This window comes from Malaya genurostris, chromosome 1, assembly GCF_030247185.1.
Source record: "Malaya genurostris strain Urasoe2022 chromosome 1, Malgen_1.1, whole genome shotgun sequence".
Taxonomy (NCBI): Eukaryota; Metazoa; Arthropoda; class Insecta; order Diptera; family Culicidae; genus Malaya; species Malaya genurostris.
The window spans coordinates 31,022,802-31,048,962 of NC_080570.1; the positions used below are offsets into that span (position 1 = coordinate 31,022,802).

At 38.9% G+C, this 26,161-nt stretch overlaps 1 protein-coding gene across 7 annotated transcripts in view; it reads right to left on the reverse strand.

Annotated features, from left to right (window-relative positions):
• The window catches only part of LOC131435941 (sodium/potassium-transporting ATPase subunit alpha), a 148,873-nt gene that overhangs the window by 15,356 nt on the left and 107,356 nt on the right, over positions 1-26,161 (reverse strand). For 3 of the 7 annotated variants that reach the window (XM_058604301.1, XM_058604282.1, XM_058604293.1), the window contains 5 exons: positions 12,879-13,007; positions 12,540-12,806; positions 12,292-12,477; positions 8,817-10,412; positions 7,997-8,212 (listed from right to left, as the gene is read on the reverse strand). In XM_058604301.1, coding sequence (XP_058460284.1) covers positions 7,997-8,212; positions 8,817-10,412; positions 12,292-12,477; positions 12,540-12,806; positions 12,879-12,995 — 2,382 coding nt within the window. In that variant the 5' untranslated portion in view covers positions 12,996-13,007. Of the gene's footprint in view, positions 1-5,702; positions 5,798-6,682; positions 6,778-7,467; positions 7,563-7,996; positions 8,213-8,816; positions 10,413-12,291; positions 12,478-12,539; positions 12,807-12,878; positions 13,008-18,569; positions 18,651-26,161 lie in introns of those variants that run through there. The other 4 variants (XM_058604260.1, XM_058604252.1, XM_058604266.1 and 1 more) reach the window with 4 other exon arrangements.

Here is a 26,161-nt window from a genome sequence, read left to right on the forward strand (position 1 = left end):
TTATATGCACGCGACAACGTAACGAAAAATGAAAGAGAAATAAAATCGGCCCAGAAAAGCTGCCAAACAAGCGGTAGCTTTATTGGATTTTATGTGATGTAGTCAAACTTGTAACCGAAAATATCAAAACTTTCCTAGCCACCCGGCCCATCGAGAGACATTTTGCACATTTGCGAGAGAACATGGAGAAAAATGTAATACGGAGAGCGAGGCACGTGATTATACGCGACCTACTGGCATCAGCCCTTAATCTAACCAAACGAGCAGTTGCAATAGTATCAGAACTATTCCTTCTGTTTGCTTGAGAAAACTAAAACTGACCCTGGATAGTTTCATCAAACAAACACTTTTCACGAAACCGTGTTGGATTCGCATTTTTGATTTTCGTCAAAATCAGTTTTTTGCTGTTAACTGTGACAAATTTGAAGTTTCTCACTATCATTCTTTGCCATTACTGTACACTTTTTTACACGATCTGAAGGACACATCTGACAAAGTTTTACACGGAATCGCTGTTAACGCAAAAAAAATTAAGGGTTTTTAATAAAGATAAAGACAGTATTTACTGTTAAAATTTCGATTTGAATCCAACTGTCAACACATTGCTTGTTAAAATGACATGTTTGATTCCATGATACGCCTCCTTCGATTTCGTCCAAATAGGGAAAAGAAATTCAATAGTCCACTTACGACACCTGTTGTCGTGTAGCTCAAACTCGAATGGAACTCGCCTCTACGAATATAGTGGTTTCCAGCTGGACATAGAATGCGACGGAATCGTCGCAGACTAGCGAAATAATGAGTGTCAGACCATGGATGCAATGTTTGCAGATTGGTATGTAAATTTGCAATTTCGTTTGTTAGCAGACTTTGCAATTAAGCAGACAATTTAATGACTTTTGCTATTACTGTAGGGTTTTTGTTTGGTTTTCTCGTCATAATTTTAAATTTTGAGCTCGCATAGGAGCATTACGTGGACGTAGTACGTGGACGCCCAAAATTTTACCTGGCATCTCTGCCAGAATATTGGACAGTTGTTTCAACCCCTTCGTTGTCTGTTGTATAGGAATTAACTAGCATTAGAGGCACACGAAAAATTAATCGACTGGTGGATTGAGGTCAATTGCAGTTTCAACTGGTAATATTCCTTAGCGGCAAGTGTTATTTCATTGTTCATTGGAAGCATCAACAAATATATATCTGTCGAAGATGACAAACTTTTTGGAGTGGACGATTTAGCGTTGAAATCGACAATGTTGCGAATAAAGTACGAGGTTTTGAAGACCAAGGCGTCGATTAATACAAAATAGGAATGAAAAGGAAACATACTAAGCACAAAATAATCATTATGTCAAATAAATAACACACGCTTAAAAAAATCCGTGCAAGTTCTAGCCGATGACAGATCACATACGCATTATCAAAATGAATTCATTGATTGAAGTTTACTTAATATTTACTTAATTCTGTTAATAGAAATTTGTCATTGTAACGGGCAATTCAAAAAATATTTTTTATGGCTCGTAGTCTCGAAGGGGTTGAATCGAAACGAATGACAGTTTCGCCATCTTTTCGGCATTTTGTCGCCATCTTATTGCATCGCAATCTTTTCTAACCGACAGTGAAAATTACAATACCTTCTGTAGAATTCATCCAACATTCTTGGTTGATTTTTCAAATGGCCGTATGAACAAGTGACAGTTTCCTAGGATTTTACAATTCTATTTGAAAGTCGAAGGTTTCGGGTATCATTTTCTACAAATAGTTAAGTGATAAACGGGGAAAACGCTTGGCAATTAATAGAAAAGAAAGTAAACATAAAGAAACTGTCATTTGCTTTTATTATCTTTTGAATAATCAACCGAGAATTCCGAATTTAATCCGAGTAAGCGATAAATGAACATAACTCATGGTTTGAGTTACGATTACTAAAATTCATATACTAAAACAATGTCTCAAAATTTAAGTATGGATTTGAGTAAAATTTACTCAGGCCATGAGTTCTCTTGCATTTACTCATACATTAAAGTAAGCGTTGAGTTTTCAAACATTTGAGTAAACAAAAATATTTCTTGCTGCAGTTCAGTGCGTAATTTTCATTCTCGGAATATTCTTATCAAATTTAAGAATGCAAGAATACGTTGTTTTTCATTGCCTTTTCTAGATCCGGTTTTGAAACCAAAAATCATCGATCATAGATGTTTTCAATAGAAATTTCAGTTATGCTAAGTGAGAAGTCCAAAATAATCAAAATCGTTCAACTTTGACTCCAAACCAGTCAAAAGGAAATAAACGGGCTTGCATCACTTTTTTGCGCTTCCCATTTTAAAGAAATAAAAATGACCTCAATTAGGGATTCCATGTTATATACATTAACGAAGAAGAATTTCTTTATTTTGAGTGCAAGGAATTCGAATTTTGAGTTAAACTCACTCAAGTAATGAAAAAAAAATTTTGTTCCTTATTTTGAGTAAAAAACACTCAAATTTTGACAGCTTCGTCCCTTAACTCAAAAATGAGTAGATAGGTGGTGGTAACTCAAGTCTAGAGTACGTGCACTTTTTATGAATTTTAGTGGTGTGTCACTTAGTTTTGAGTTATGTTCAAAGAGGGTATTGAGTTAGAAAAAAAAACTATCTGAATTGGCAGTTCATTTTCTCCTTGTTTTTTCTCCGATTTTGCACGTATTCGTGCAAATTCGAAATCTAAATGTTGTATAACTGAACATATAAATTTAAATCTTGAACTTTTTTAGAATATAAAAATTTAAATCTTGAAGTTTTTTTCGGATATGTAGAACCAGCAAATGACCAGTTCTTCCCTCGGCTCTTCCTAGAATTTCAGCATAAGCTGTGGAAATTGACTGGAAACCAACAAAAATAAACCTACATTATTCAGCATCGTCCAAGCCTCTAGCTGGAGTGTAAAAAAGAGGGTGCAAGTCGCCTAACTTTTGCACTAACACATTCATAAAATGTGCGTCATTGACTTTACAGCTGTTTTATCTGAATTTGACAGCGAAACAATTTATTTTATAGGCTAAAAGACAGTCACGTACCCAGAGGGGGGGGCCCGAGGGGCCCGGGCCCCTCCCGAAATCAAAAACTGATATATAATTATTTAGAAGATCTAAGACATGCGTTGCAGAAATAACAAGACAGTGAACGTAAAGAAATGTAACACAATAACAGTTTCAGTGGAAAAGTTTAAAGTGTCTGTTAAAAACACCCGTAAAAAGCACACCGAGAATTAGGTACATAAGCAATCTTCAGTAACATTATTTTTTATCTTTGGGCCCCTCCCGAAACGAAATCCTGGGTACGGGCCTGCTAAAAGATATAATGTTCTATCACCGCCTACAAAAAAAAAATACAGCATTCTTGGATTAATGGCATGTGTAATTTTAATTTTGACGTAGGACTACATCTTTCGTTACTATGCTCACCTAGGTGCTTTTTCAAAATTTCACAACACGGAAGTCTAGCGAAATTACTCCTGATTTGATTTCTTAGTAACTCTTTCCCAGTTAGAGTATTTCTCTAATTCTTTCAAGAGCCGAATGGAAAAATGTGAAAGATTGTAGTTAATACCACGTTTATTACGTAAACGTTGTTTATATAGTAAAAAATAGGTCATCGAAACATCAATATAAACCGAATCTACGTTGCACGTTTGCTAGCTTCAATCTATGATAATCTATGAACGGAGACACATTGAGTGCGCAGGCCTCCATCTATGTCAAGACAATGGAACTACATGCGGCATTATGTTATTCAACTGGTGCTTCAGTCAATGGCGAATATGAGTTTCCGTTCCTCAAGTGTAAATGCAGAAAAACAACAACTAGTTCTTCGTAGTGAGCATATTTGCTGTTGTACGTTCGCAGTATGAGTTTCGCTTCAAACAAGAACGATTGCGTCGTCCAGCTGCTGGTCGTTTGCATTGAAGATAATGCAAACGAAAAATGAACAACGATGGGAAGCATTATTCAAAATCAGCCATTCTGATGGCCCTAAATGTTATCTAAAGAACTATTAAGATGACTTCTTTCCCAATCGAAGGAAAAAATCATCAGTTTAGTGCAGATATAGAATAATTTGATTAGCTTTGTGCACTTTTCGCTGTGCGAAATTCGCACCAAACGAGTGCAAATAAAGCTGACATTTGGTTGCATCGTGGTCCGAACAGTGTTTAATATCGTAGAGAATAGCACAATTTGGCCCTTCCTAAAGCCAGAAACGAATCCCGTACAGCATTTCGATAGTTGCTTTCAATGAAATATGCAAATCCGGAATGAAATAACCGATAACAAAATTTTGCATGTTGCTATTTTTGTGACCGCCAAGACCGCCCATTGGTGAAAAAGCTACAAAGGAACTTACGTTAAAAAAAGGTCTTAACCAAAATTGGTTTAGTATTAATCCAATCGGCATTGTGAGCAGTTCGAGCGATTACGTCATCCAGCTACTGGTCGTTTGCATTGGAGAAAAAGATAACGATGGTGAACATTACACAAAATAAGCAGTTCTAATAACTCCAAATGTTTTCAAAAGAACTTTTAAGATGACTTCTTTGCAAAAATCATCCGTTTAATGCAAATATAGCATTATTTGACTAGCTTTGTGCACTTCTCGCTGTGCGAAATTCGCACCAAACGAGCCGCAAATAAAGCCTGCATTTAGCTTCATCGCGTACGTGAAAAATGTTCCGAACAGTGTTTAATATTGTAGAGAATGCCACAATTTGGCCCTTCTAAGAGCCAGAATTGAATCCCCCACAATATTTTGACAGATTTTTTCACTCAGATATTCCGATGTATGAAATATTGAAATGTTATGTTACGTTTATATTTATGTAACGATTTCTTCTAGGTCAAGGCTTAAACTTACAGATGACTTGGAATGGTGCCCTACTTTCTGGAATACAAACGTAATCTTCCGTATCCGATTAGTCATTTCCAGGACTCCAAAGCCACTGACGGTCCTTTTCTGGACCTCAAAAGTAAGGAAAATAATCTTTTCAGAAAACTGTTTTAAACTGCCGCCCTACTTCCTAGAATGCAAACGTAATCTTTTGAAGCCAAATCATCCTTTTAAGCACTAAAAATCTTAAACGGTCAAACGTCAATCTCGCGGTTATGTCTCTGGCATTACCTATTCCAAGTTTTTTCTAATGTCCAACCCCAACTGCTGTCAAATTCATACATTTGACCGTAGTTGTGGTTGAAACTGCGTTGGATTTCACATCAAGCGTAAACGCCATCAGAGTGTATCTCCCAATTAGAGTTGTTTTTTTAGTATGTTTATATTGAATTACTAAGTGGCACTAACAGATCAGTATGAACTGCTAACGCAATGACCAGTCGCAGACGGAAATTTTTAAAATCGTAGAACAGATAGATTAGAAGCAATTTGTTACAACAAGTACCTATCAACAACAACACAACCATTGTTCGAAACCATTCTACGGGATAACAGAATAACAAACAAACAAACAAAATAATAACACAATCCGAAACCGAACAGATACTCTGCTAAATTAGATACGAAAAAACCGGTTATACCCCAACGAAAAACAACACTGTTTTAATATTTTGGTTACGCTCAGACACGTCGGACAATTGTTTTTTTTTTTTAATTTTTACTTTTATTTTACTTTATGGCGGCAACTGGACCGCATCTTTTTCTGGTGGGTTTTTTTACCTTTCATTGACCAATTTATCAGTAAACGGATTTCGGGGCTGACGTTTCATGATATCGGACTCGGCTTCCTCATAGGCTAGCGAAATGGCAGGGACCTGTGGGACGTGTGAGCAGTGGTGTGTAATTTTTTAGTTTTTTTTTCTTTCTCGTCAAATGCCGTCAAGTATGATATGAAGTTTTTGTGATTGAGCTTGCACGATCATTATGGGAACGAACGAACGAACGAACGAGTATAACTTTAGTAAAGATAGCTAACCAACAAATTATGACACAAGGAAGCAAAGTACAGTTTTGCCTCCCACAACGGCTCTAACGGATAGTAAAAATCACATTGATAGCTTTCTAACGGTAGTCTTCTACCTGAATGATGCAATAATGATGGGACGATGATAGAACTGCTTCTTACTTCTTTTTTTTTTTGTGGAACTATAGAGATAATGCGGATTCAACATGACAATATTAAGTTTGATGAAAAAATAAAAAAAAATAACTTGATGTGGCTGTTTTCTGAGTAAGCTGAACTTAACTAACTAAATGGTATAAAACAGTGCAGGAACAGATGAGTAGTTTAGTCTTATCCTCAAGACAACATAGGAAGGAGAGCTGCATGTTGGTGGATATCTGTGTTCGGTAGTGTTTGTGTATAATAGCATTATCATCATTCATCGATTCATAGCCACATTGCTTTCGCTTAAGCTACAGGTTATTGTTCCGGTGGTGGTGGCGGCACCGGCGCTAGGCTCAATATAAACAGGTTAGTAATAATGCCAGCGCTGGGTCATTCCATGCATGCACGGATCAGTTTCACCCCCGCGAAAGATTACGCAATGGTTAATCCTCCTTAAAGTATGGATTAGTAGATCTGCGCGTTCCATTTTAGTAGTACTCAGGCAAGCACAACCCACGAGAATGGGTTCTTTTTTTTTGTTTGGTCCTAGAAGTTGGCAGCAAACTACAAATCAATAGTCAAAAATAAAAACCTTTCGTTCACGAGTTTGTCGTTGAACGGATCACGTGGCGGCCGTTTCATGATGTCGGATTCGGCATGTTCGTAGGCCAGAGAAATGGCTGGGACCTAGCATTTTCATAATTCAAGGGAGGTGTGGTTCACAGTGAAAAAAGAGAAAAATGATGAATAATACGGGCTCTGAATTAAACTAAAAACAAAACGTAAACAAAACACTTCGAGTTTGAAATGTACCTGGCTTACTTAGATTTAAGTTTCTTTTTTTTTGCGAAAATCAATGCTGGTAATTTGTGTGCTTAATTTTAAGGTGAGAGATATAATCCGGTGCTACTGACAAGTAAAAGTAAAAACGGGAAATTGATTGAGCGAACTAACGAAGATAAAACAACAAATTGTGTTCTACTACAAGCAATAGGTTTTTTGGTTTTGTTACGTTATTTTTTTTGTTTTGTTTTCGGGTACAGTGACAACTTGCTGTCTCAGTTTTCTGCATAGAAATGCACAGGCTAGCGAGAAACTGGAGTAAGAGCGATACCGAGAATCACTGGCGCTGAGATGAGAAGTACTCGAGCAAATTTGGTTTTTGTTTCTTATAGAACTGCCAATCGGTTTTACAAATGGTGGCAAAAAGGTTCAAGCTAGTGAAATACGAGAAAACAGTACATAATAAATAGGAGGATATATTTGGAATACAAGATAAGAGAAAAAAGTTGAATAGTTTTTTTAATTGACTGGCCAGCGAGACGCGACTGGACGCCGCACAGAAAATCGCAACGCTTCGCTGTGTTTGCTTTGTACCTTTCGTTGACCAGCTTGTCCTTGTAGGGATCGCGCGGGCGGCGTTTCATAATGTCCGCCTCGGATTCTTCGTACGCAAGTGAAATGGCAGGGATCTACCGGAAAATTTACGTGTTACGAGGAGATCGGTTGATTGTTTGGTTCCCAGTGTGTCAGTGTGTATTTTAAACAGAAAGAAAATTAATTAGAGCTAAAAAAAACAATAATCATTTCTGTTGATTGCTTGTTGTTATTACGATTCCCCCTTTTTGTCACCCCCGGGAAATTTGCTAACCGTGTCTAAACCCTAACCTAACCTCAACACTTACGAAACAACCTTTCGCTCAGTTTGCGCTAGCGACTAGAACAGCGACTCGCTCCTCACTGAAGGAAGGAGACGACATTCGTGAACTGTCTCGCGTTCAATTTTATAGCATCTACACAACATCTTCATATCAAATGTTCAAGATAATATTAGGAGAAAACAGATTACAGGAGACGGTGAACGTAAGATGGCGACCGCGCGGTTTTCTGGTTCGCCTAGACTTACCATGTCAGTTCCCAGATCGATGCACAGAATGGTGACGGTACCGAGCGGGAGCGGAATGTCGCACAGAATGAACGCCAAGAAGGGCGAGATTTCCGGAATGTTGGATGTCAGCGTGTAGGCGATCGACTTCTTCAGATTGTCGAAAATCAGACGTCCCTCCTCCACTCCGGTAACGATCGAGGCAAAGTTGTCGTCCAGTAGGATCATGTCAGCGGCCTTTTCGGTGGAATAGAAAGCATGGTGTAAGAAAACATCAGATCAACTGTTGGCTGGCGAATTATGTGCTGTGAAGGATTGCTTTTGTTCCAGCAGTTAGTTTTTTTTTTTTGGTAGTCAAACCAATAAAATCAATAATTGTTTGAGCAATTGAAATTTGACAAAATAAAATAGTACAAGGCAATCCTTCACACAACATTCACACTCATTAGTAGCCCATTTCGTTAGACGGAATTAAGTGTTACGGAAACATTGAACTGAATCCCGAACAACAGCTTCATGTTCTTGTGTTGTAGAGAGATAGAGAATATTAATCCTGTGTCTCTGCGGTGGGTGTACCTATTTACAGTAAAGTTAGTGATTCTTGATGAATTCTACAACATTAATGTGGTGCGCATTTGATACAGGTGCTCGAGAGAAAGAGAAAACGACAACTGCTAGCTAGCGAACAGTATTCGACGTTTCGTTATAGGTAAGGTACCTGTCAGTGGAGCAGCTGGTTTAGGGCAAGCTTCCCCTGACAGATCCTCGCGAAAAACTGTGTCTACTTTTTGCGATATGAGCTGGTACCGTGTCTGGCCGGGCGTGATTAAATCGGACTCACCTGTTTGGATACGTCGGAACCGGCGATACCCATGGCAACACCGATGTCGGCCTTTTTAAGGGCAGGTGAATCGTTTACACCGTCACCGGTGACAGCGACGATAGCACCCAAACGTTGGCAGCCCTCAACGATGATAAGTTTCTGCTGCGGAGAGGTACGAGCGAACACAATTTCCGTGTGGTAGCGCAGAATTTCGTCGATCTGATCTCCGGAAAGGTCACGCAGTTCCGAACCATGCACAACGGCGGCCTTAGCCTCACGTGGATTAACCTCCGAAACCGGGATGTTGAGACGCTGGGCAATGTCTTCAACGGTTTCGTTACCCTCCGAAATGATACCGACCGATTTGGCAATAGCCTTGGCAGTAATCGGGTGATCACCAGTGACCATGATAACCTTGATACCGGCAGAGCGGCATTTGGCGACGGCATCTGGTACTGCGGCACGTGGAGGGTCAATCATGGACATGAGGCCGACGAAGCGCAGGTTCTCGACGGGGAAGTTCACATCGTCAGCGTTGAACTTGTAACCGTGTGGATATTTGTCCGATGGCAGCATAAAATCGCAGAATCCCAGCACACGTTCTCCCAGTCCACCGAGTTCCAGATAGGCATTGTTGAAAGCTTCCTTCATCTCTTCGTCCATCAATTTCTCCTTGCCGTTGATGAAAATGGTCGAGCAGCGTTCCAGAATACGTTCCGGAGCACCCTTCATAACCAGCAGATAGCGAGGATCGCTAGGATCTTCCGTCTCGTGGATAGAAACCTGGTACTTGTTGGTCGAATTGAACGGAATCTCGCACACCTTCTTGTTGCGCTTGCGAATACTGAGGATGTCTCCGAGAGCCAGTTCCATACATTTCAGCAGAGCAGCTTCCGAAGCATCACCGCTGACTTCCTTCTTCAGAATTGGAACACCATCTTGACCTCCCTTGAACTCGGCACGGTTGCACAGCGAAGCAATACGGGACAGAGCCTTGAATCCGGGGCTGGTGCGATCATACTGCACACCGCTTTGATCCTCAGTGGTATCCGCTTCGATGATTTGATTATCAAACCACATGTGAGCGACGGTCATACGATTCTGGGTCAGTGTGCCGGTTTTATCCGAGCAGATGGTCGAGGTCGAACCGAGGGTCTCCACAGCTTCCAGATTCTTAACCAAGCAATTCTTCGAAGCCATACGCTTGGCAGTCAGGGTCAAACATACGGTGACGGTGGCGAGCAAACCTTCCGGGACGTTGGCGACGATAATACCGATCAGGAAGATAACAGCGTCCAGCCAGTGGTAACCGAGGATGAAGGCAATCACGAAAAAGGTAACACCGAGGAACACAGCTACGCCCGTAATGATGTGAATGAAATGGTGGATTTCCTTAGCGATCGGAGTTTCGCCCGTGTCCAAACCGGAAGCGAGACCAGCGATACGACCCATCACGGTGTGATCACCGCAGCTAATGACGACACCCTTCGCAGTACCTTCGACGGCATTGGTCGAGAAGAAGGCCAGATTTTTCGTTTCCAGTGGGTTATCGTGGGTGAACTCGGGTCCGCGTGACTGTGGCTCAGACTCGCCGGTAAGTGACGAATTGTCAACCTGAAACGAAAACGAAGGGGGGAATTAGTAGGTTTTTGATTTCAATTTAAATTTAATCCAGATTTGTGAACCCGTTGATTTAGGAAATCAACACGAACAGGACATTCATGTCCTATTGTAGCCTTAACATTGCATTTAAGTCATATATTTGAAATTTAAATGCAGTTACTTAGCATTATATGATTATATCGTGCTAATATAAAATTTACAATCATCAACGGTTTGTATGGTTTTTAACAGATCCGCTGAAAAGTTCGTATCGTTTCTATGAGAGGGCACCACTAGAATTAAATCCATACCATTTTCAGCTAGTACCAACCTTCAAAAGATACGTGTATAAATTTGACAGCTGTCTGATTATTAGTTTGAGAGATATTGCATTTTGAGTGAAGCTACTTTTGTTGTTGTGAACAAAATGGAAAAAAAGGAATTTCGTGTGTTGATGAAACTCTACTTTTTGATGAAAAAAAAGTGCCACCGATACCAAAAAATGGCTTGATGAGTGTTATCCAGACTCTGCACCGGGCGAAGCAGCAATTCGTAAGTGGTTTGCAAAATTTTGTACTGGTCATATGATTGCCGAAGACGATGAACGCAGTGGACGTCCAAAAGAGGCTGTTACCGATGAAAATGGGAAAAAAATCCACAAAATGATTTTCAATGACCGTAAAGTGAAGTTGATCGAGATAGCTGACACCCTAAAGATATCAAAGGAACGTGTTGGACATATTATTCACGAATATTTGGATATGAGAAAGCTTTGTGCAAAATGGGTGCCGCGTGAGCTCACAATCGATCAAAAACAACAACGAATTGATGATTCTGAGCAGTGTTTGGAGCTGTTATATCAAAATAAAATCGATTTTTTTCGTCGATATATAACAATGGACGAAACATGGCTCCATCACTTCACTCCGGAGTTCAATCGACAGTCAGCTGAGTGGACTGCACGCGATGAACCGAACCCAAAGCGTGGAAAGACTCAACAATCGGCCGGTAAGGTTATGGCGTCTGTATTTTGGGATTCGCATGGTATTATTTTCATCGACTACCTTGAAAAGGGAAAAACCATCAACAGTGACTATTATATAGCGTTATTAGAGCGTTTGAAGGACGAAATTTCAAAAAAAAGGCCTCATTTGAAGAAGAAAAAAATTTTGTTTCATCAAGACAATGCATCGTGTCACAAGTCGATGAAAACCATGCTGAAATTGAACGAATTGCTCCCTCATCCACCGTATTCGATTTGGCCTCCAGTGACTTTTTCCTGTTCTCAGACCTCAAGAGAATGCTCGCTGGTAAAAAATTTAGAAGCAATGAAGAGGTAATCGCTGAAACTGAGGCCTATTTTGAGGCAAAGGACAAATCGTACTACAAAAATGGTATCGAAAAGTTGGAAGATCGCTATAATCGCTGTATCGCCTCTGATGGCAATTATGTTGAATAATAAAAACGAATTTTGGCAAAAAAATGTGTGTTTCTATTAAACGATACGAACTTTTCAGCCGAACTGTTATCAATGGATTCAGATTCAGACGGCAAGCATTACAGAAAAAACAACAGTTCAAATTTGTTAAATCTTAAATGAATGTTGAAATGAAAAAACAAATTCACCTCAACCAATTCAGTGATTCAATCAACCGCGAGAACGCTCCAACGCTCATCAGTCAAAGCCTTGACAAGTCAATCGTGCCATGCTGTTTGTCCGCCGTTGTGCCCCCATTGAACGACGACCATTTATGATTCAATTGCTTTGTGTTCCACATTCTTGTTTCGAATTGAATTAGATAGCAATTCTCAAGAATCCAAACTCAATTAATGGCAATACATATTTCTACTACTACTGATACCACTAAGACTAGAATGGAAGGAAACCTACCTTGAAGCTTCGTGCCTCGATAATACGAATATCGGCGGGTATCCTATCGCCAAACTTGACCTCTACGACATCACCGATAACCAGATCTTCGGCGCGGAGTGTAAGCTTCTCACCTTCACGCAGCACGGTCGCGAACTGGGGCACCATGTTCTTGAACGATTCCATAATCTTTGAACTTTTCGATTCCTGTGAGAAGCATTCGAGTTAGATCCTGGATCCAAAACGGATGATGATCGTGTTACACTTACTTGATAATACGAGAAAATACCGGTAACTATCACGACGGCGGCCAGCACAATGCCGAGGTACAGGTTATCGTCGGCCGGTTCCTCGACGGTACTGGCCTGAATCGAGTAGGCAACGAAGCAGAGAACAGCACCGATCCACAGCAGCAGAGCGAAGCCACCGAAGAGATTCTTGCAGAACTTGACCCATTCGGGCGTCTGTCTAGGTGGGGTAAGTGCGTTTGGTCCATCTCGTTCCAGGTTTTCTTTTGCTTTCGCATGGCTGAGACCCTGTAACAAAAACAAAATTAGAACCGTCATTAAAATCATTCAGTGATAGCGGATCTAACGGTTGGGACTTACGTTTTCTGGATGTGTCTGTAGTCGCTGGTACAGTTCTTCCGGTGTGATTTTGTGGAAATCAATATCCAACTCCTGTTTCAAGTCATCCAAATTATCTCCTTTCTTCTTTGGTGGCATTTTGCGTCTTGTCTGTTGATGGTGGTGAACAATGAGAAATAATTAGTTACAAGGAATTCGGTCACAGAACCAGATCGAACGAGTTCCAACCGTACACTGCAGTCATACCGGACGTCTCGCTTGTTGGTAATATAGCTGACCGATGACTTTGAGATAAGGTGCCTTTTGACTTTGGGACGACGAAAGAAGGCTGGAAAGCGGTGAACAACACGCACGAGATAAGATATCACAGATGGCAATCGAAAGCGGGTTAATTATAGGCTCAAGTCTGGCTTTGCCGCGGAACGGGACCACTTGAAAACCGCAATCAGATCTGGTGATAGGTGACATACGCATCACTACTAAGTAGAGCGTGTTTCGTTCCGATGTGGTATTATCCGGTGTTATCAATTGCGGGGGACAAAACTGTTTATTTTTGCAAACGACTCTAGTTGGACTAATTTTGTATAAATTGGAGAAAAAACCGGTAATAACAAGTGACGTGTGCGTTCTGCAAAAGCGCAGTAGGCTAGATCTGGAAACTACAGTTGTCAGTTGGATTTCATTCGATCGGTGCCGAGGATAGGTCGTCGAAGTTTGTTAGATTGGATCTCTCGTACCACCAAAGCCCATTGCAACGAGTTCGTATGTGTGTGTCAGCTTATGCTGGTATTAGCTACCACAGCAATCGGATCCGGTACAGTACCGATTGCTGCTTTGCTAATAATAATCAGCACTTGATTAGTTTTTTTTTTATATTTTATTGTTACGATGTGCTGCCAGCACCACTAAAATAGAAAATGTGTATTTTTTTTTACCGCAGAGATAGCTTATCCAAGACCCATTTTGCTGGAAACTGAATGTAGGCATGCATCGCTAAGGGTGGTTAAAAAGCTTGGCTGAGGATTAGTAAATTAAATTTGGACGGGTGATAAGAAACACTGTGAATATACGTGAATAATATACATGGTAAATAATAATTTGGTTAGTCATTGAGTGACATTTTAATACCTGTTTAAAAAATTCAGAGATATAGTAACGTTGAACAAGTTAACGTTTTTTTTTAACACTGAATGTATGTTTCTATTTACTTGAGTAATTATTATATTAGTTTGTATTGACCAAAGATAAGTCTGAGAACTCAAAATGAAAAATTACAGCGGGCTTTAAGTTTTCTATAAAGTATGATGCACTGAATCGGTTCAGCGAGCAAAAAACAAGACCACGGACTAATTCAATCAAAAATTTATCTACTCAGTATGTAAATTTTGACGTATGCTTCCGAAAAAAATTGATTTCAAAAATGCAACAAAAAAATTGTCAGCAGCTCGTTTAAGAAATCTGCAAGTCTGGCATCTCTGGTATCAAGGCAAGACGCACAGAAGACGTGATTGAGGAATCAGCTGTTTTGTCTAAAACGAGCAAAACGAGAAAACAATTCCGACAAATCTGTATAGAATGTTCAAAACAACGAATGTAACAATGAGAGATTCTCTTTGTTTACTTTCTCTTTCGATTATTGCGAAACATTCCTGCTTTTTTCGGTAAAGTGCAGATTAAAAGATGATAGCTTTAGTTATTATTATCGGTAATTAATTGGAGTGAAGGATTGCTAAGAGTACCGTAATAATCGAAAGAGAAAGTAAACAAAGAGTATCTCTTTGCTACATTCGTCGTTTTGAACATTTCATACAGAAATATTTTGAAATTGGTTTCAATTACACTGAAGTCTTTTTTTATGCGAATTTAGGTACCGCATAAAAAAAACGCATAACTCTGAAAATTCGCATAAAAAAACCGCATAACTCTGAAAATTCGCATAAAAAAGTCGCGTAAAAACGCATAAAAAAAGACCTCAGTGTACTCTTATTATACCCATATTATTTGTCCACTTTCTTTCAATGTTTACTGAATAAAGCAACAAAATAAGAGTGTCGCACTTTTTCGATTTGTGCACGAACCATGAAGTTACGCATTAATATATTTCTCGGTTGATTTTTCATTAGGGCGTATAAACAAGTGAAAGTATCTCTTTAATCACTCTCTCTTTCGATTATTGTGATGTGATTAAAAAGATTTTCTTTGATATCACTATTCTGTTTGAAAGTCGAAAATTGATTAGGTTTCGCAGTGAAGGCCGTGAACCAGACATGCCAGATATTTGCATACAAAATCTGTATTTCCCTGTATAAACAATCTGTATTTATCTGTAGTCACCAGAGCTAATAAAAGTCATTTTCATGACGGGAAATAAATGTCACTCTCAGCTTCGCTTGCAAATTGTGAGAACGAAATCCATGTCCATGTCAATGACATAAGCGTAACAGTGGTTTCAAAATTGCGTTCTTCCTTTCATTTTCCCTTTCTGTCATTTTTAGTTTTCAATGAATATCGACACTACACAGCATACGATATTTGCTGTATAGTGTCGATATTCAATCGAAGCTTTGAGAATCGATAATGACAGAAAACGATTCTTAACGATTTTTAACTGTTGGTCTCGAATCTTTAGGAGTTTTGGTTTCCAAAGAGGTTCTGAGGTGTAATTACTTCGATTTATCATATTTTAGATACTCTTTATAGCTACATGTCAAAGATTTTCGAAATATCGAAGAGAGTATGAGATTTGAAATTCTATTGATTCTCCCTGCAGACGTTAGTTTTGTTTGCAATGAGAGACGAAAATTCTTTGTCTCTCTTCGTTTGTTTTGGATGCGGTCAATTCCGAATGAGACAGTGAAATTTACGAATATGTGGTTGTCTGAAGTCTATTTTTGCACACAAAAAAAAACGAGTCACTTCGGAAATCCGCGTAACTTCGGAAACCCGAGTAGCTTCAGAAATCTGCTTAGCTTCGGAAATCCGCGTAGCTTCAGAAATCACGTGACTTCGGAAACCCGCGTTAAAAAACTGCGTAACTTCAGGAATCCGCGTAACTTTGGAAATCTGCGTAGCTTCGGAAATATGCGTAGCTTCGGAAATCTGCGTAGCTTCGATAGCCCACGTATAAAAACTGCATAACTTCGGAAATCTGCGTAGAAAAAATCGCGTAGCTTCGGAAATCCGCATATAAAAAAATCGTAAACTTCTGAAATCCGCGTACCTTTGAATATTCCCGTGAAAAAAATGCGTCACCTTGGAAATCAGCGTAAAAAATCACATATCTGCTTGAAAACTGCGTATCTTCGTACCTCCGCGCAACTTCGGAAATCTACGTAAAAATCTGTAACGTAACATCGGAAATCCGCATGAAAAAATCACGTAACTTCGGAAATCCACGTAACTTTGGAAATTCGTGTTAAAATCTGATCAGGTAATCAGTAATCAGCGTATAAAGACTGAGTATCTTCGGAAATCTGCGTAACTTTGGAAATCCATGTGGAAAAAACTTCTGTAATCGATAGATTCTGCGTAAAAAACTGCGTAACTTTGGGAAATCGGTTTAATAAACTTTGTATCTTTAGAAATCTACGTAAAAACCTACGTAACTTCGGATATCCGAGTAGCTCCGGAAATCTGCGTAACTTCGGAAATCCGCATGAAGAAAACTCGTAACTTCGGAAGTCCGTATAGAAAAAACTGGGTAACTTCGGAAATCTGCATAAAAACCAAAATTAAATTTGTAAATTCAGAAATCAGCGTTTGGAAAAAATCGCGTAACTTCGGAAAACCATATGAGAAAAAACTGCGATATTTCGGTAATTGCCGCATAAATAAACTGCGTAACTTCTGGAAATTGGCTTAACAAACTGCGTAACTTTGGAACATCGGTTCAATAAACTTTGTATCTTTGGAAATCTGCGTATAAAACTGCTTAACTTCGGATATCCGAGTAAAAAACGGCGAAACTTCGCGTAAAAACGCGTAACTTCGGAAATCCGCGTAGCTTCGGGAATCCGCGTAACTTCGGAAATCCGCATGAAAAAAACGCGTAGCTTCGGAAATCCGTGTTGAAAAGACTGGGTAACTTCGGAAATCTGCATAAAACCAAAGTAAAATTTGTAAATTCAGAAATCAGCGTAGAAAAAAATCGCGTAGCTTCGGAAATCCGCGTAAAAAAACATTACTTCGGAAATCTACGTAAATAAACTGCGTAACTTCGGAAATCCGCGTGAAAAAATCACGTAACTTCGGAAATCTGCGTAACGTTGGAAATCCGCGTAAAAAACGTGTAACTTCGGAAATCCGAGTAGAAAAAAATCGCGTTACTTCGGTAATCGGTGATTTCTGCGTAACTTCGGGAAATCGGCTTAAAAAACTGCGTACCTTCGGAAATCCGCGTAAAAAACGCGTAATTTTAGAGATCTGCGGAAATAACTGCGTAGCTTCGGAAATCCACGTAAAAAAAACGCGCAACTTCGGAAATACGCGTAACTTTGGAAATCCACATGAAAAAACACGTAACTTCGGAAATCCGTGTAGAAAAAACTGGGTAAGTTCAAAAATCTGCATAAAAACCAAAATGAAATTTGTAAATTCGGAAAGCAGCGTAAAAAAAATCGCGTAACTTTGAAAATCCATGTGGTAAAAACTGCGTTACTTCGGTAATCGGTCATATCTGCGTAAATAAAACTGGGTAACTTCGGGAAATCGGCTTAAAGCTGTGTATCTTCGGAAATCTGCGTAAAAAAACTACGTAACTTTGGAAATCCGTGTACAAAATAATACGTTATTTCGGTAATCCGCGTATGAAAACTGCGTAAAAAGATACGTAGCTTCGGATTTCCATGAAAAAAAAATCGCGTCACTTCGGAAATTCACGTAAAATAAATGCGCAACTTCGGAAATACACTTAAAAAGAAACCGCGATAAAAAAGGCCTCAGTGTATTGATCATCAAATATCTGCAAAATGAACTTTGTGAGTTGCCCATTGATTGAAAAACCTTTATCTCGTCACTGCAATCGAATACTAAACGATAGCTCAGACGGGAAGGTTTATTTTTTTCATCATTACTTTTTGTGAAATCTGAATAAACCTGTATTGAATGTAGGAATTCTCGTTCAATTTTCCGACGAGTTGGATGAGTAGGTTAAACCGTCACGTTTTACCACAAAGAAGGTTGAAAAGCATGAGACAATGCTTTTTAACCTGTTGAAGAATGCTCAAGATTCTAAACCATTTCGGGGATGAACAATCATTTGTTTCTACCTAGTTTGTTTCGTTTATCCTTCCTGAATAATATTTTCTTTCTTTACACTTTCTCTAGTGAAAATTATGAAAAGTTATGGAAAACTGAACTGCGATTTAAGTTGAACTTCTAAGTGACACTGACAGTTGACTTTGAACTGTTGTACCCCTAACGAATCGAAGTCGAAACATAAACCAAAAATCAGCTATTTTCGATTTTTGTCTGAAAAATTCGGATATTTCTATCCTAATCTTAATCATACTATAGTTCAAAAACATGAAAAGCGTATTCAAATGCCACTCCTAGATGATTAATGCTAATAGGTTATTTGTAATTCGCATTCACTAATAGGTTAGTATAAGTAAAATTTCTTTCTTCTCTCTCTCTCGTCCACCAGTCTCGGTTAGTAGTAGTAGTATTTGTACAACTCCAGGAATCAGATAAAAACTAAATGAACTATCCTACCTTAAGCTGACCATCAGCAGTGAGGTTGTCATCCTTCAGCGGTGCCACGGTGGCGACTCGGTACGAGTCTGTCCTACCGGTCTGCAGGGTTTCGCGACGATGAAGGGCAATGATGATAATTGACGGTAGTAGCGATGGTGGTTGTGGTGGTGGATTTTGGATATTAACGATGAACGAGCAGGCAGGGCATGAGAGAATGCAAATTTGTATGCAAGCAATTCAAATCAACAGGGGAACGTTGGTTGGTAGCACACGTACACACACACAAAAAAACACGAAAAATCATATGCATGAAAATAAATAAAAAAGAATTTAAAAAAATCATCATGATTAGAATGGTTTCTAAACAGCTTAAACATAGTAAATAAAATACAGTCATGGAAGGATGCTTTTGTTTTCGGGGTAGGAAATGTGGGAAAAGAAAAAAGTACGAGATTCGATCGTGGAACAGGTGACCCTTCCGGACGACACCAGCAGATCATTGTCAGGAATCGATTTCCCAAACCAAACCATACGAATTCTGCGGGAGAAGAAAAACGGACCCCGTAGCAGCTGCTGCTGCTGCACGCTTTTTCGGTGGGAGCGGTCGAACTCACGCTCAATGCCGTACACCCATTCCGGTACTCAGAAACCGACCGAGTGCCGTAACTCATCTTCTGTCTCACCTCCTGAATTCGATATCGGAGTACTGAGGCCCATGGAGAGGCACACATGCGCAGTCCAGATTTTCACGTTACATAATAGAGCGAATGCGGAGCTCTGCGGAGAGAAGAACCCTATCGTGATTTATTAATCCCTCTTGAGGTATGCAGTCCCGAAGAAATTCTTTTTTTTTCACCAGAACCAGCTGGTCGGAATGACCTCGCAGACATTAACAACCAACCGACGTGCGCCCGGTTACGTAACATACTGTGTGTTCCCTTCGGTTGTCCTTGACAGCAGTCTACGGCAGTCGCATCCGTCAGTAATTTTGACATAAATGCGAATTCGGTAATATTAGAACTCGTCGTCGAATCGTCGTGCGTAACCAGATGATGGTGACCTCGTTTCGGTAGTAGCCAGTATCTACATTTCTCGAAAACTTGAAAAAAAAAAACAGTGAGCAGAAACATTTAAGGTCAGCACAAACAAACATTTAAAAAAATGAACGTTTTTCGTTGGTCGGCGTCCAAAAAACATATTTTCAAGCTGCTGTCGAGCGTTTTCATATTGCCTCACACTCTCACGTAGATAAAAATGATTTACCGACTGTAAGGTGGAAGTCCTTCGATGGTTCCCCTTTCTTCGAAACTTCCAGCCCGACTTCCAATGACATGAGGTCAAAGTGTCAGAAGATATTAATTTCTAGTTTCCCTAGCTACTTGGTACTGGTTTTATCATAATAGAAAAAAAAACAATTCTCCCCGACAAACAACGTGTGACAAATCCCCAACAGAATCTACAAAAAGATCACGTTTTGAAGTCTGTCAAAGCTGTGCTTCCGGAAGGAAGGTGTTCGTGTATCAATCAAATGACAAATTGACAGGTCTGTACTTGATTTCGTGCACAGCAACCACTGACATTCCGAGTAAGTTACCCACACAAAACAAAGCACCCGCGATCAGTTCGAAAAGTCTGTCTGGATCGATGAGACGTGACATCGGGTTTTTATTTTATTTTTGCTGTACTGTACCGTACTGTATAAAATTCTGAAGCGAACGTGTTTTCGGTCGAACTAACAATTAATTAGCACCGTTCCTCAGTGGCAAATAAAATTATGAACGTTTTCAATTAACAAACGGCATTCTTTACCATTGACAGTGCTTCGTATCTAAACCTTTCAGATGACGTAGTTCCTCATATGACGCAATTCGTTACGTATTTGATATGGGGACGTAAAATTACACTTGAAAAAATGTACACTTACATTATTTTGCCTAAGTATGTACTAAACGATCGTAGTATGCAATAACAAAAACAAACAGATCATAACTCAGTGGTTAGCGTTCTAATTCCTCATCACAATTTCGGCAATAGGAAATTATATGATAAACTTTCAACGCAATTTCAATATTTATGAACCGTATAATAATATAAACACAATGCCGAAAGAGAAAACAAAAGATAGTAGATGAACCTACTGTTCGAACAATTTGTCGGTAAGAGTAGATTAGATACATCCAATCAAAACAACAAATGAAGAAAAAAAACACGTTTTAGTGTCAAATAGCATTATCTTCCGTTTATATTAATTAGGTCTTTCCGATTACCGACTTAAGCAATATTTATCTTTTCCTAAACACTTTTAGCTACAAAAGAACGCTTGAAAATCAAAAATCATTAGAGCCGAAAGCCATCGATTTATTATTGAGCAATACCAGAAATTAACAGCACCAAAAGTCAGGACTGGCTTGCTCCGATTTTGATAAATTTTTTCACTCGTCTTGAGTATGGCATACCATTTGTTTCGTTCGGAAGGAGAGACCAATTCCACTCAGGACTATTTTTTAAGAAAGGCGAATGAATGTTTTACATGCACTTCCTTCAAAACGTTGTAACTCGTTGTAATTGTATAAAAATGGTATTCAAGAAGAACTTACAGAAGATCAACTGGGTACTCTTAAAATATATGCAAAAAAATGAATACTTAAAGAGACATTCAAAATCACCGAGATTTTTTTTTTGTTGAATTAAAAATGCACTTTTTCATTAATTTCGTTTTGACGTGTATACGTCCTACTTTAATATGGGACCTCTTTTCAAAAACGTTGAGTACAAGAATGGGGGAGTAGAACTCAATCGTGAATATCTTCTGTTGTACTTTACACGACAACATAATTTTTATTCCATGCTAGCGGAAATATGGTCAGCATTTTTTGATAAAATTTTCAGTACTATTCGATAACCACAATTAACTCGAAATGAACTTTTACTAGAATGTTTGGTATCAACCAATATTAAAGAGGAAAATTCATTTTAGGATTCAAGCGCAGTACTCAGTTTCAAAAAAAATATCAAGTTTTTTATTCAGTGCAGCATTCAATTCTATTTGTTGGATATTTGGAAGTGTCAATGAAGCATGTCAGTTTTTTTTCTCGTATTCACGTCATTCAGCAATGTCTCTGACATTTCCCACTAGTCTTATTTCTCGGTTTATTTCCTAATTCTTGAGAAAGCATTGAATTTTTTTTCGGTGCAAATAAATTTTTTTAGATTGCCAAATAATTTTCGTAAAACTTTTTCCTGAACACTTTTTTTTGTACATTGATTTGAAAAATTGCATACAAAAATACATTTAACTTTTCTCAAAATTAAACTTACGACAGCAACTAGCAACACGGATAATGTCATTGAAGGCACACTCATATGTGAACACTCTGACGTGATATGCACACAAACGAATTTCTAGGCTTGACAGTCACGATCTTTTTTTGGCGCACATCTACGGTCCTCCGTGAAACTGGCTCCAATGGTGATAAATTGGTTGCCCTGCTGAGTTCCCATCATACATTCATAATGCAAATGTCAAACCGTGATTTCGACCGTCCCACGACAAAAGGGCCTAACTGCAAATGACAGTTTCTCTTTGTTTACTTTTTCTTCCACGATTTACCGAACTAATTTTATATTTGACGCTTTACTCTTCGCAAATCTTTCGAGGTAAAACTACAAGCTTTCGATTTATATTGAAAACTTTAGAGAATTTGCAATAATGGCTCCGTAATAATCAAAAGAGAAAGTAAACTAAGAGAGGCTCTCATTTGCAGTTAGGCCCTTTTGTCGTGGGACTATCGATTTGTGTATATTGAGATTTTATGGCACACTTTGTTTGAAATGATAACAATGCAATCAATCTCCCGCTCCACCAAGCGGTGAGTGCGGTCATTTCAGAAGGTACCGGGAACGAACCACATTTTTCAAAAATATTTATAAGCACGTACATGTCTTTATTATTTATCTTTGATATGCATATCATCTCGGTATAAAACACCTTGAATGTACCCAGCACTGATTACATACTACAAGAAAATTTCCAACTTGTTCACGCTCCAATCCGTTCCAAGAACACAGCAAGCGGGAAAAAGTTTGCAGCCGAATAATGACGGGGTGTTGTCTATAGCAAAGTAGCAACATTTTGTCAACAATTTCTACGTTGTTTACTATCAGCTTTCGATTTCAGGTCAAGGAAACATCCAAACCACTCACATGCGCTGCCAACATCGTAACGAGAGTGTGAGGGTAACACTTGTATTGCGGAGCCTAATCAAACACTTGAAATACCCGCCACCCAGTGCTTTCCTTCTATCACGGATATTTTTGTTGGACGGAAATGTTTGTTTATTCAGCCATTAACCTCTAGCATTAAAATCCATCCTGAAAAAAGAGCAGTTGTAAAAAATAAACCGGCGTGTAAAAGAAGTAGCAGCGGTGAAATTTACGCCTTTACTATCTGTCAAGAACCGAAACCGGAGAGTCATCATCATCATCATCATCCGCGTTAGGTAACAAACAGTCTTGCAGTCGTAGTACGCTAGGGAGGCAACTGAAAATAATTTCTATTGGTATTCGCGTCCAGTTGTGAATATTTATTTCCTGCTGAAGCGAGAAGATGGAGAAAAAATATTTAGAGCTTTCACCCGACCCAGACTGTTTTAAACGAGCACGGGTAAACAAACAAGTAGAAGCATTGTACGATTAGCCCGCTGACAGATGATGATGACGCGAAAATTTGCACGCGCTTTTCAAAGCGACAGTGTTGCCATAACAGCTGGGTTTTCTCGTTTTTAGTCTAAAACGAAAGTTTCGCTATTAATTTTCTACTCATTTTCATTTTTTCTTATGTTTTAACGTCAAGAACGTGATTTTTTTTACGATGTCCAAAATTGATCCTTGCTATTTTACCGATTTTTCCTGTGCATTTGGCAACCCTGCTTGTACACGGCGACCATTATCAGCAAATTAAAAATGCTTTGCATTTTTTCGAAATCAGTTGACTGAATCAAAACAGAAACTAATCTATCTGCTTCTAATGACTGGTTAGTTGATTGAATCGGTTATAAGCTGTAAATTGACTCCAAGCTCTCTGGCAGTCACCGGTTCAGTCGTTCAATTGTTTACACCAGCGAGAAAAACTATGTTGAACTAATAACCCTTCGTAGCGCAATATTTGTTCATATCATTTTGTTCGCGTTTCGTCTTCGACCCGCTACTTTGTGGTTTGACTGTTTGAACTGTTCTGCATTGACGAGTCGAAGACGATGTACATAAAAGTACGAGATTCGATGCTAAAATCATAAATAGACCCAATCGTCTTAGAGTGAAAACAGTTTTCAGTTTAGTAACGCCATCGCGTTGCCTCACAATATTATGTCAAATGTATTGATTTTTTGCGAAATTCTAGTGCAGTTACATTCGCTTCACACAAAATTCGTCAATATTCTTCCAATTTGTGAAAGTTAAATTCAATTCTGGCTCGACTGGGGGCGTCTTGCTTGCAAGAATGGATGTTACTCATAAATTATTCGTTCTGTTTTGTTTTTGAACGTAGAAGAATTCAAGAAATTAACAACAGAAAAGTTTTAACCAAACGACGATCGACTCGCACCGATTTTGATGAATCTTTTGCATACGTCTTCAGTATGGTAAACTATTTGGATGGAAGTTTCTTCAATTCTTTGTAACTCGATAAGCGCACAGAAATCGCTCCAAGCAAAAAGTTGTAGGAAATTGAAACATTTTTTAATAGTTTATCAATAGTCATAAAGCTAACCTAAAAATGGAACTAACAAAAGTCTCAATTTTCTTCACAATAATATTATTTCAAACTTGTTATCTTAAACAACACTTGACGTTGTCTTCTAAAATATTTTATGACCTGTTTGAGACAATAATTTTGGGGTAAATAAATGCAAATGCGATTCAGTCCAAAATTCATTTTTCCGGTAATTTTCTAATTCATGAAAAGGTGTTTAACATTTTTTTCAGTGTATATTTTTATAGAGCGACCCGCATACGCATGGCTGCCAGATGGCTGACTAAACGCTGCCAGCTGGAAAAATATGGCTGGCAGACATTCTGGTTAACGACTGCCTCACCGCTGCCAGATATACAACTCAAACAATACAACCGTATCCACCAGGATTTTTCCACATTGAAATCTTTGACATTTCCAGCGAAGGTAAGAAGATGAAAACGCTCGGCTAACTTAGATACAGGCGACTTTGTTTTGTCAAGTTGGATTTGACAACCGTCACTGAATCAATTTAGGTAGCCGTGTGGTGGCCATGGCTGCCCAGGTAGCCAAAACGCTATGCGGGGAAGAATCAATTCGATAGTCCCACAACAAAAGGGCCTAACGGCAAATGAAAGTTTCTCTTTGTTTACTTTTTCTTCAATATGAGAACCATTTATCAAATGCTAACCTCATGAAGCATACTCATCAGCTGGCGCACATCTTTATGAACTAATAAACGAACGAAGCAGCTCTCCTTGCTTGAGTTGCGCTATGAATTCTACCCGACATACGAATGTGTGTGAATAGCACAGAGGATGAAACTCTTTTGTTACTATTCGTTGCTTCAATTTGCAAGCCCAGGTTACTAGTCTTGTGGAAATCTTTTTACTGGAATTGAAAGAACGGTGCTCGGACACACCACTTCGTGCGATCTGTCAACTTTTCGCCCTTAGTTTGTTACTATTATTTAAAATGAAGAAACTCTCTGTAGTAGCCTATCAGAGAATTAGAAAAATTACAACAGGGGTCCAGGGGTTCGTTTTTACCTGAGGATGTAAGAATAGATTTCTGTATGATTGATCTGGATTAAAAGCTATTTGAAAATGATGCATATCCTATGTATAGCAAAAAATTGGACGATTGCGTTAAGATCCATCCAAAAGGTTGGAAATTGGGTGTCGTTCGAACAGGCACCGAAAAATATCAAATAGGAGATGTTGCATAAAACATAAAAGATGACGTTTTTTCCATCACTGACGAAACGAAAACTATTTTTTTTATGATAATACGAAAACCCCAAACCGAAAAATTGGCGTCGAATAGCTCATTCTTGTTATATGATGAGATCAAAACTAATGGCCATTGACGGAAAACAGCTAAACATACGAGAATATGGTACGAATAGGATATTTTTCATCCCGACTTCATCGCTCAGTCACATGCTCTGGGGCTTTAGTCGAAAACTATTTGGATAATAGTGTAAAAAGATTTAGCCCAGCCCGCTGTATCATCCAGATTTGGCGCCATCCGACTACCATTTGTTTTTTTTAAATTTTGCTTTATTTCAGTCGATGAAATCAAGAAATGACTCGATTCTTTGCTTGACCCGAAGATTATAAATAACGAACAAAAATCACGATCCGGCGACTGAAGCAAAGCTGAACTAGTTTCCGGAGGTGTAGTGGTCGACATTTAGAATAGATTGCTTTATCAGATCAGGGGCGCAGGTTCAACATCCCAAAAACAAAAAAAAAGGAAAAGACCGAATTTGTGTTGAGCTAGACTGGGATGATTTCATTTCAGACAACAACGAGCCACTCGTACTCGGTACGCGGTCGGAAACATAAATCCAAGAATAGCTTTTCGGAAGCATGTCCAC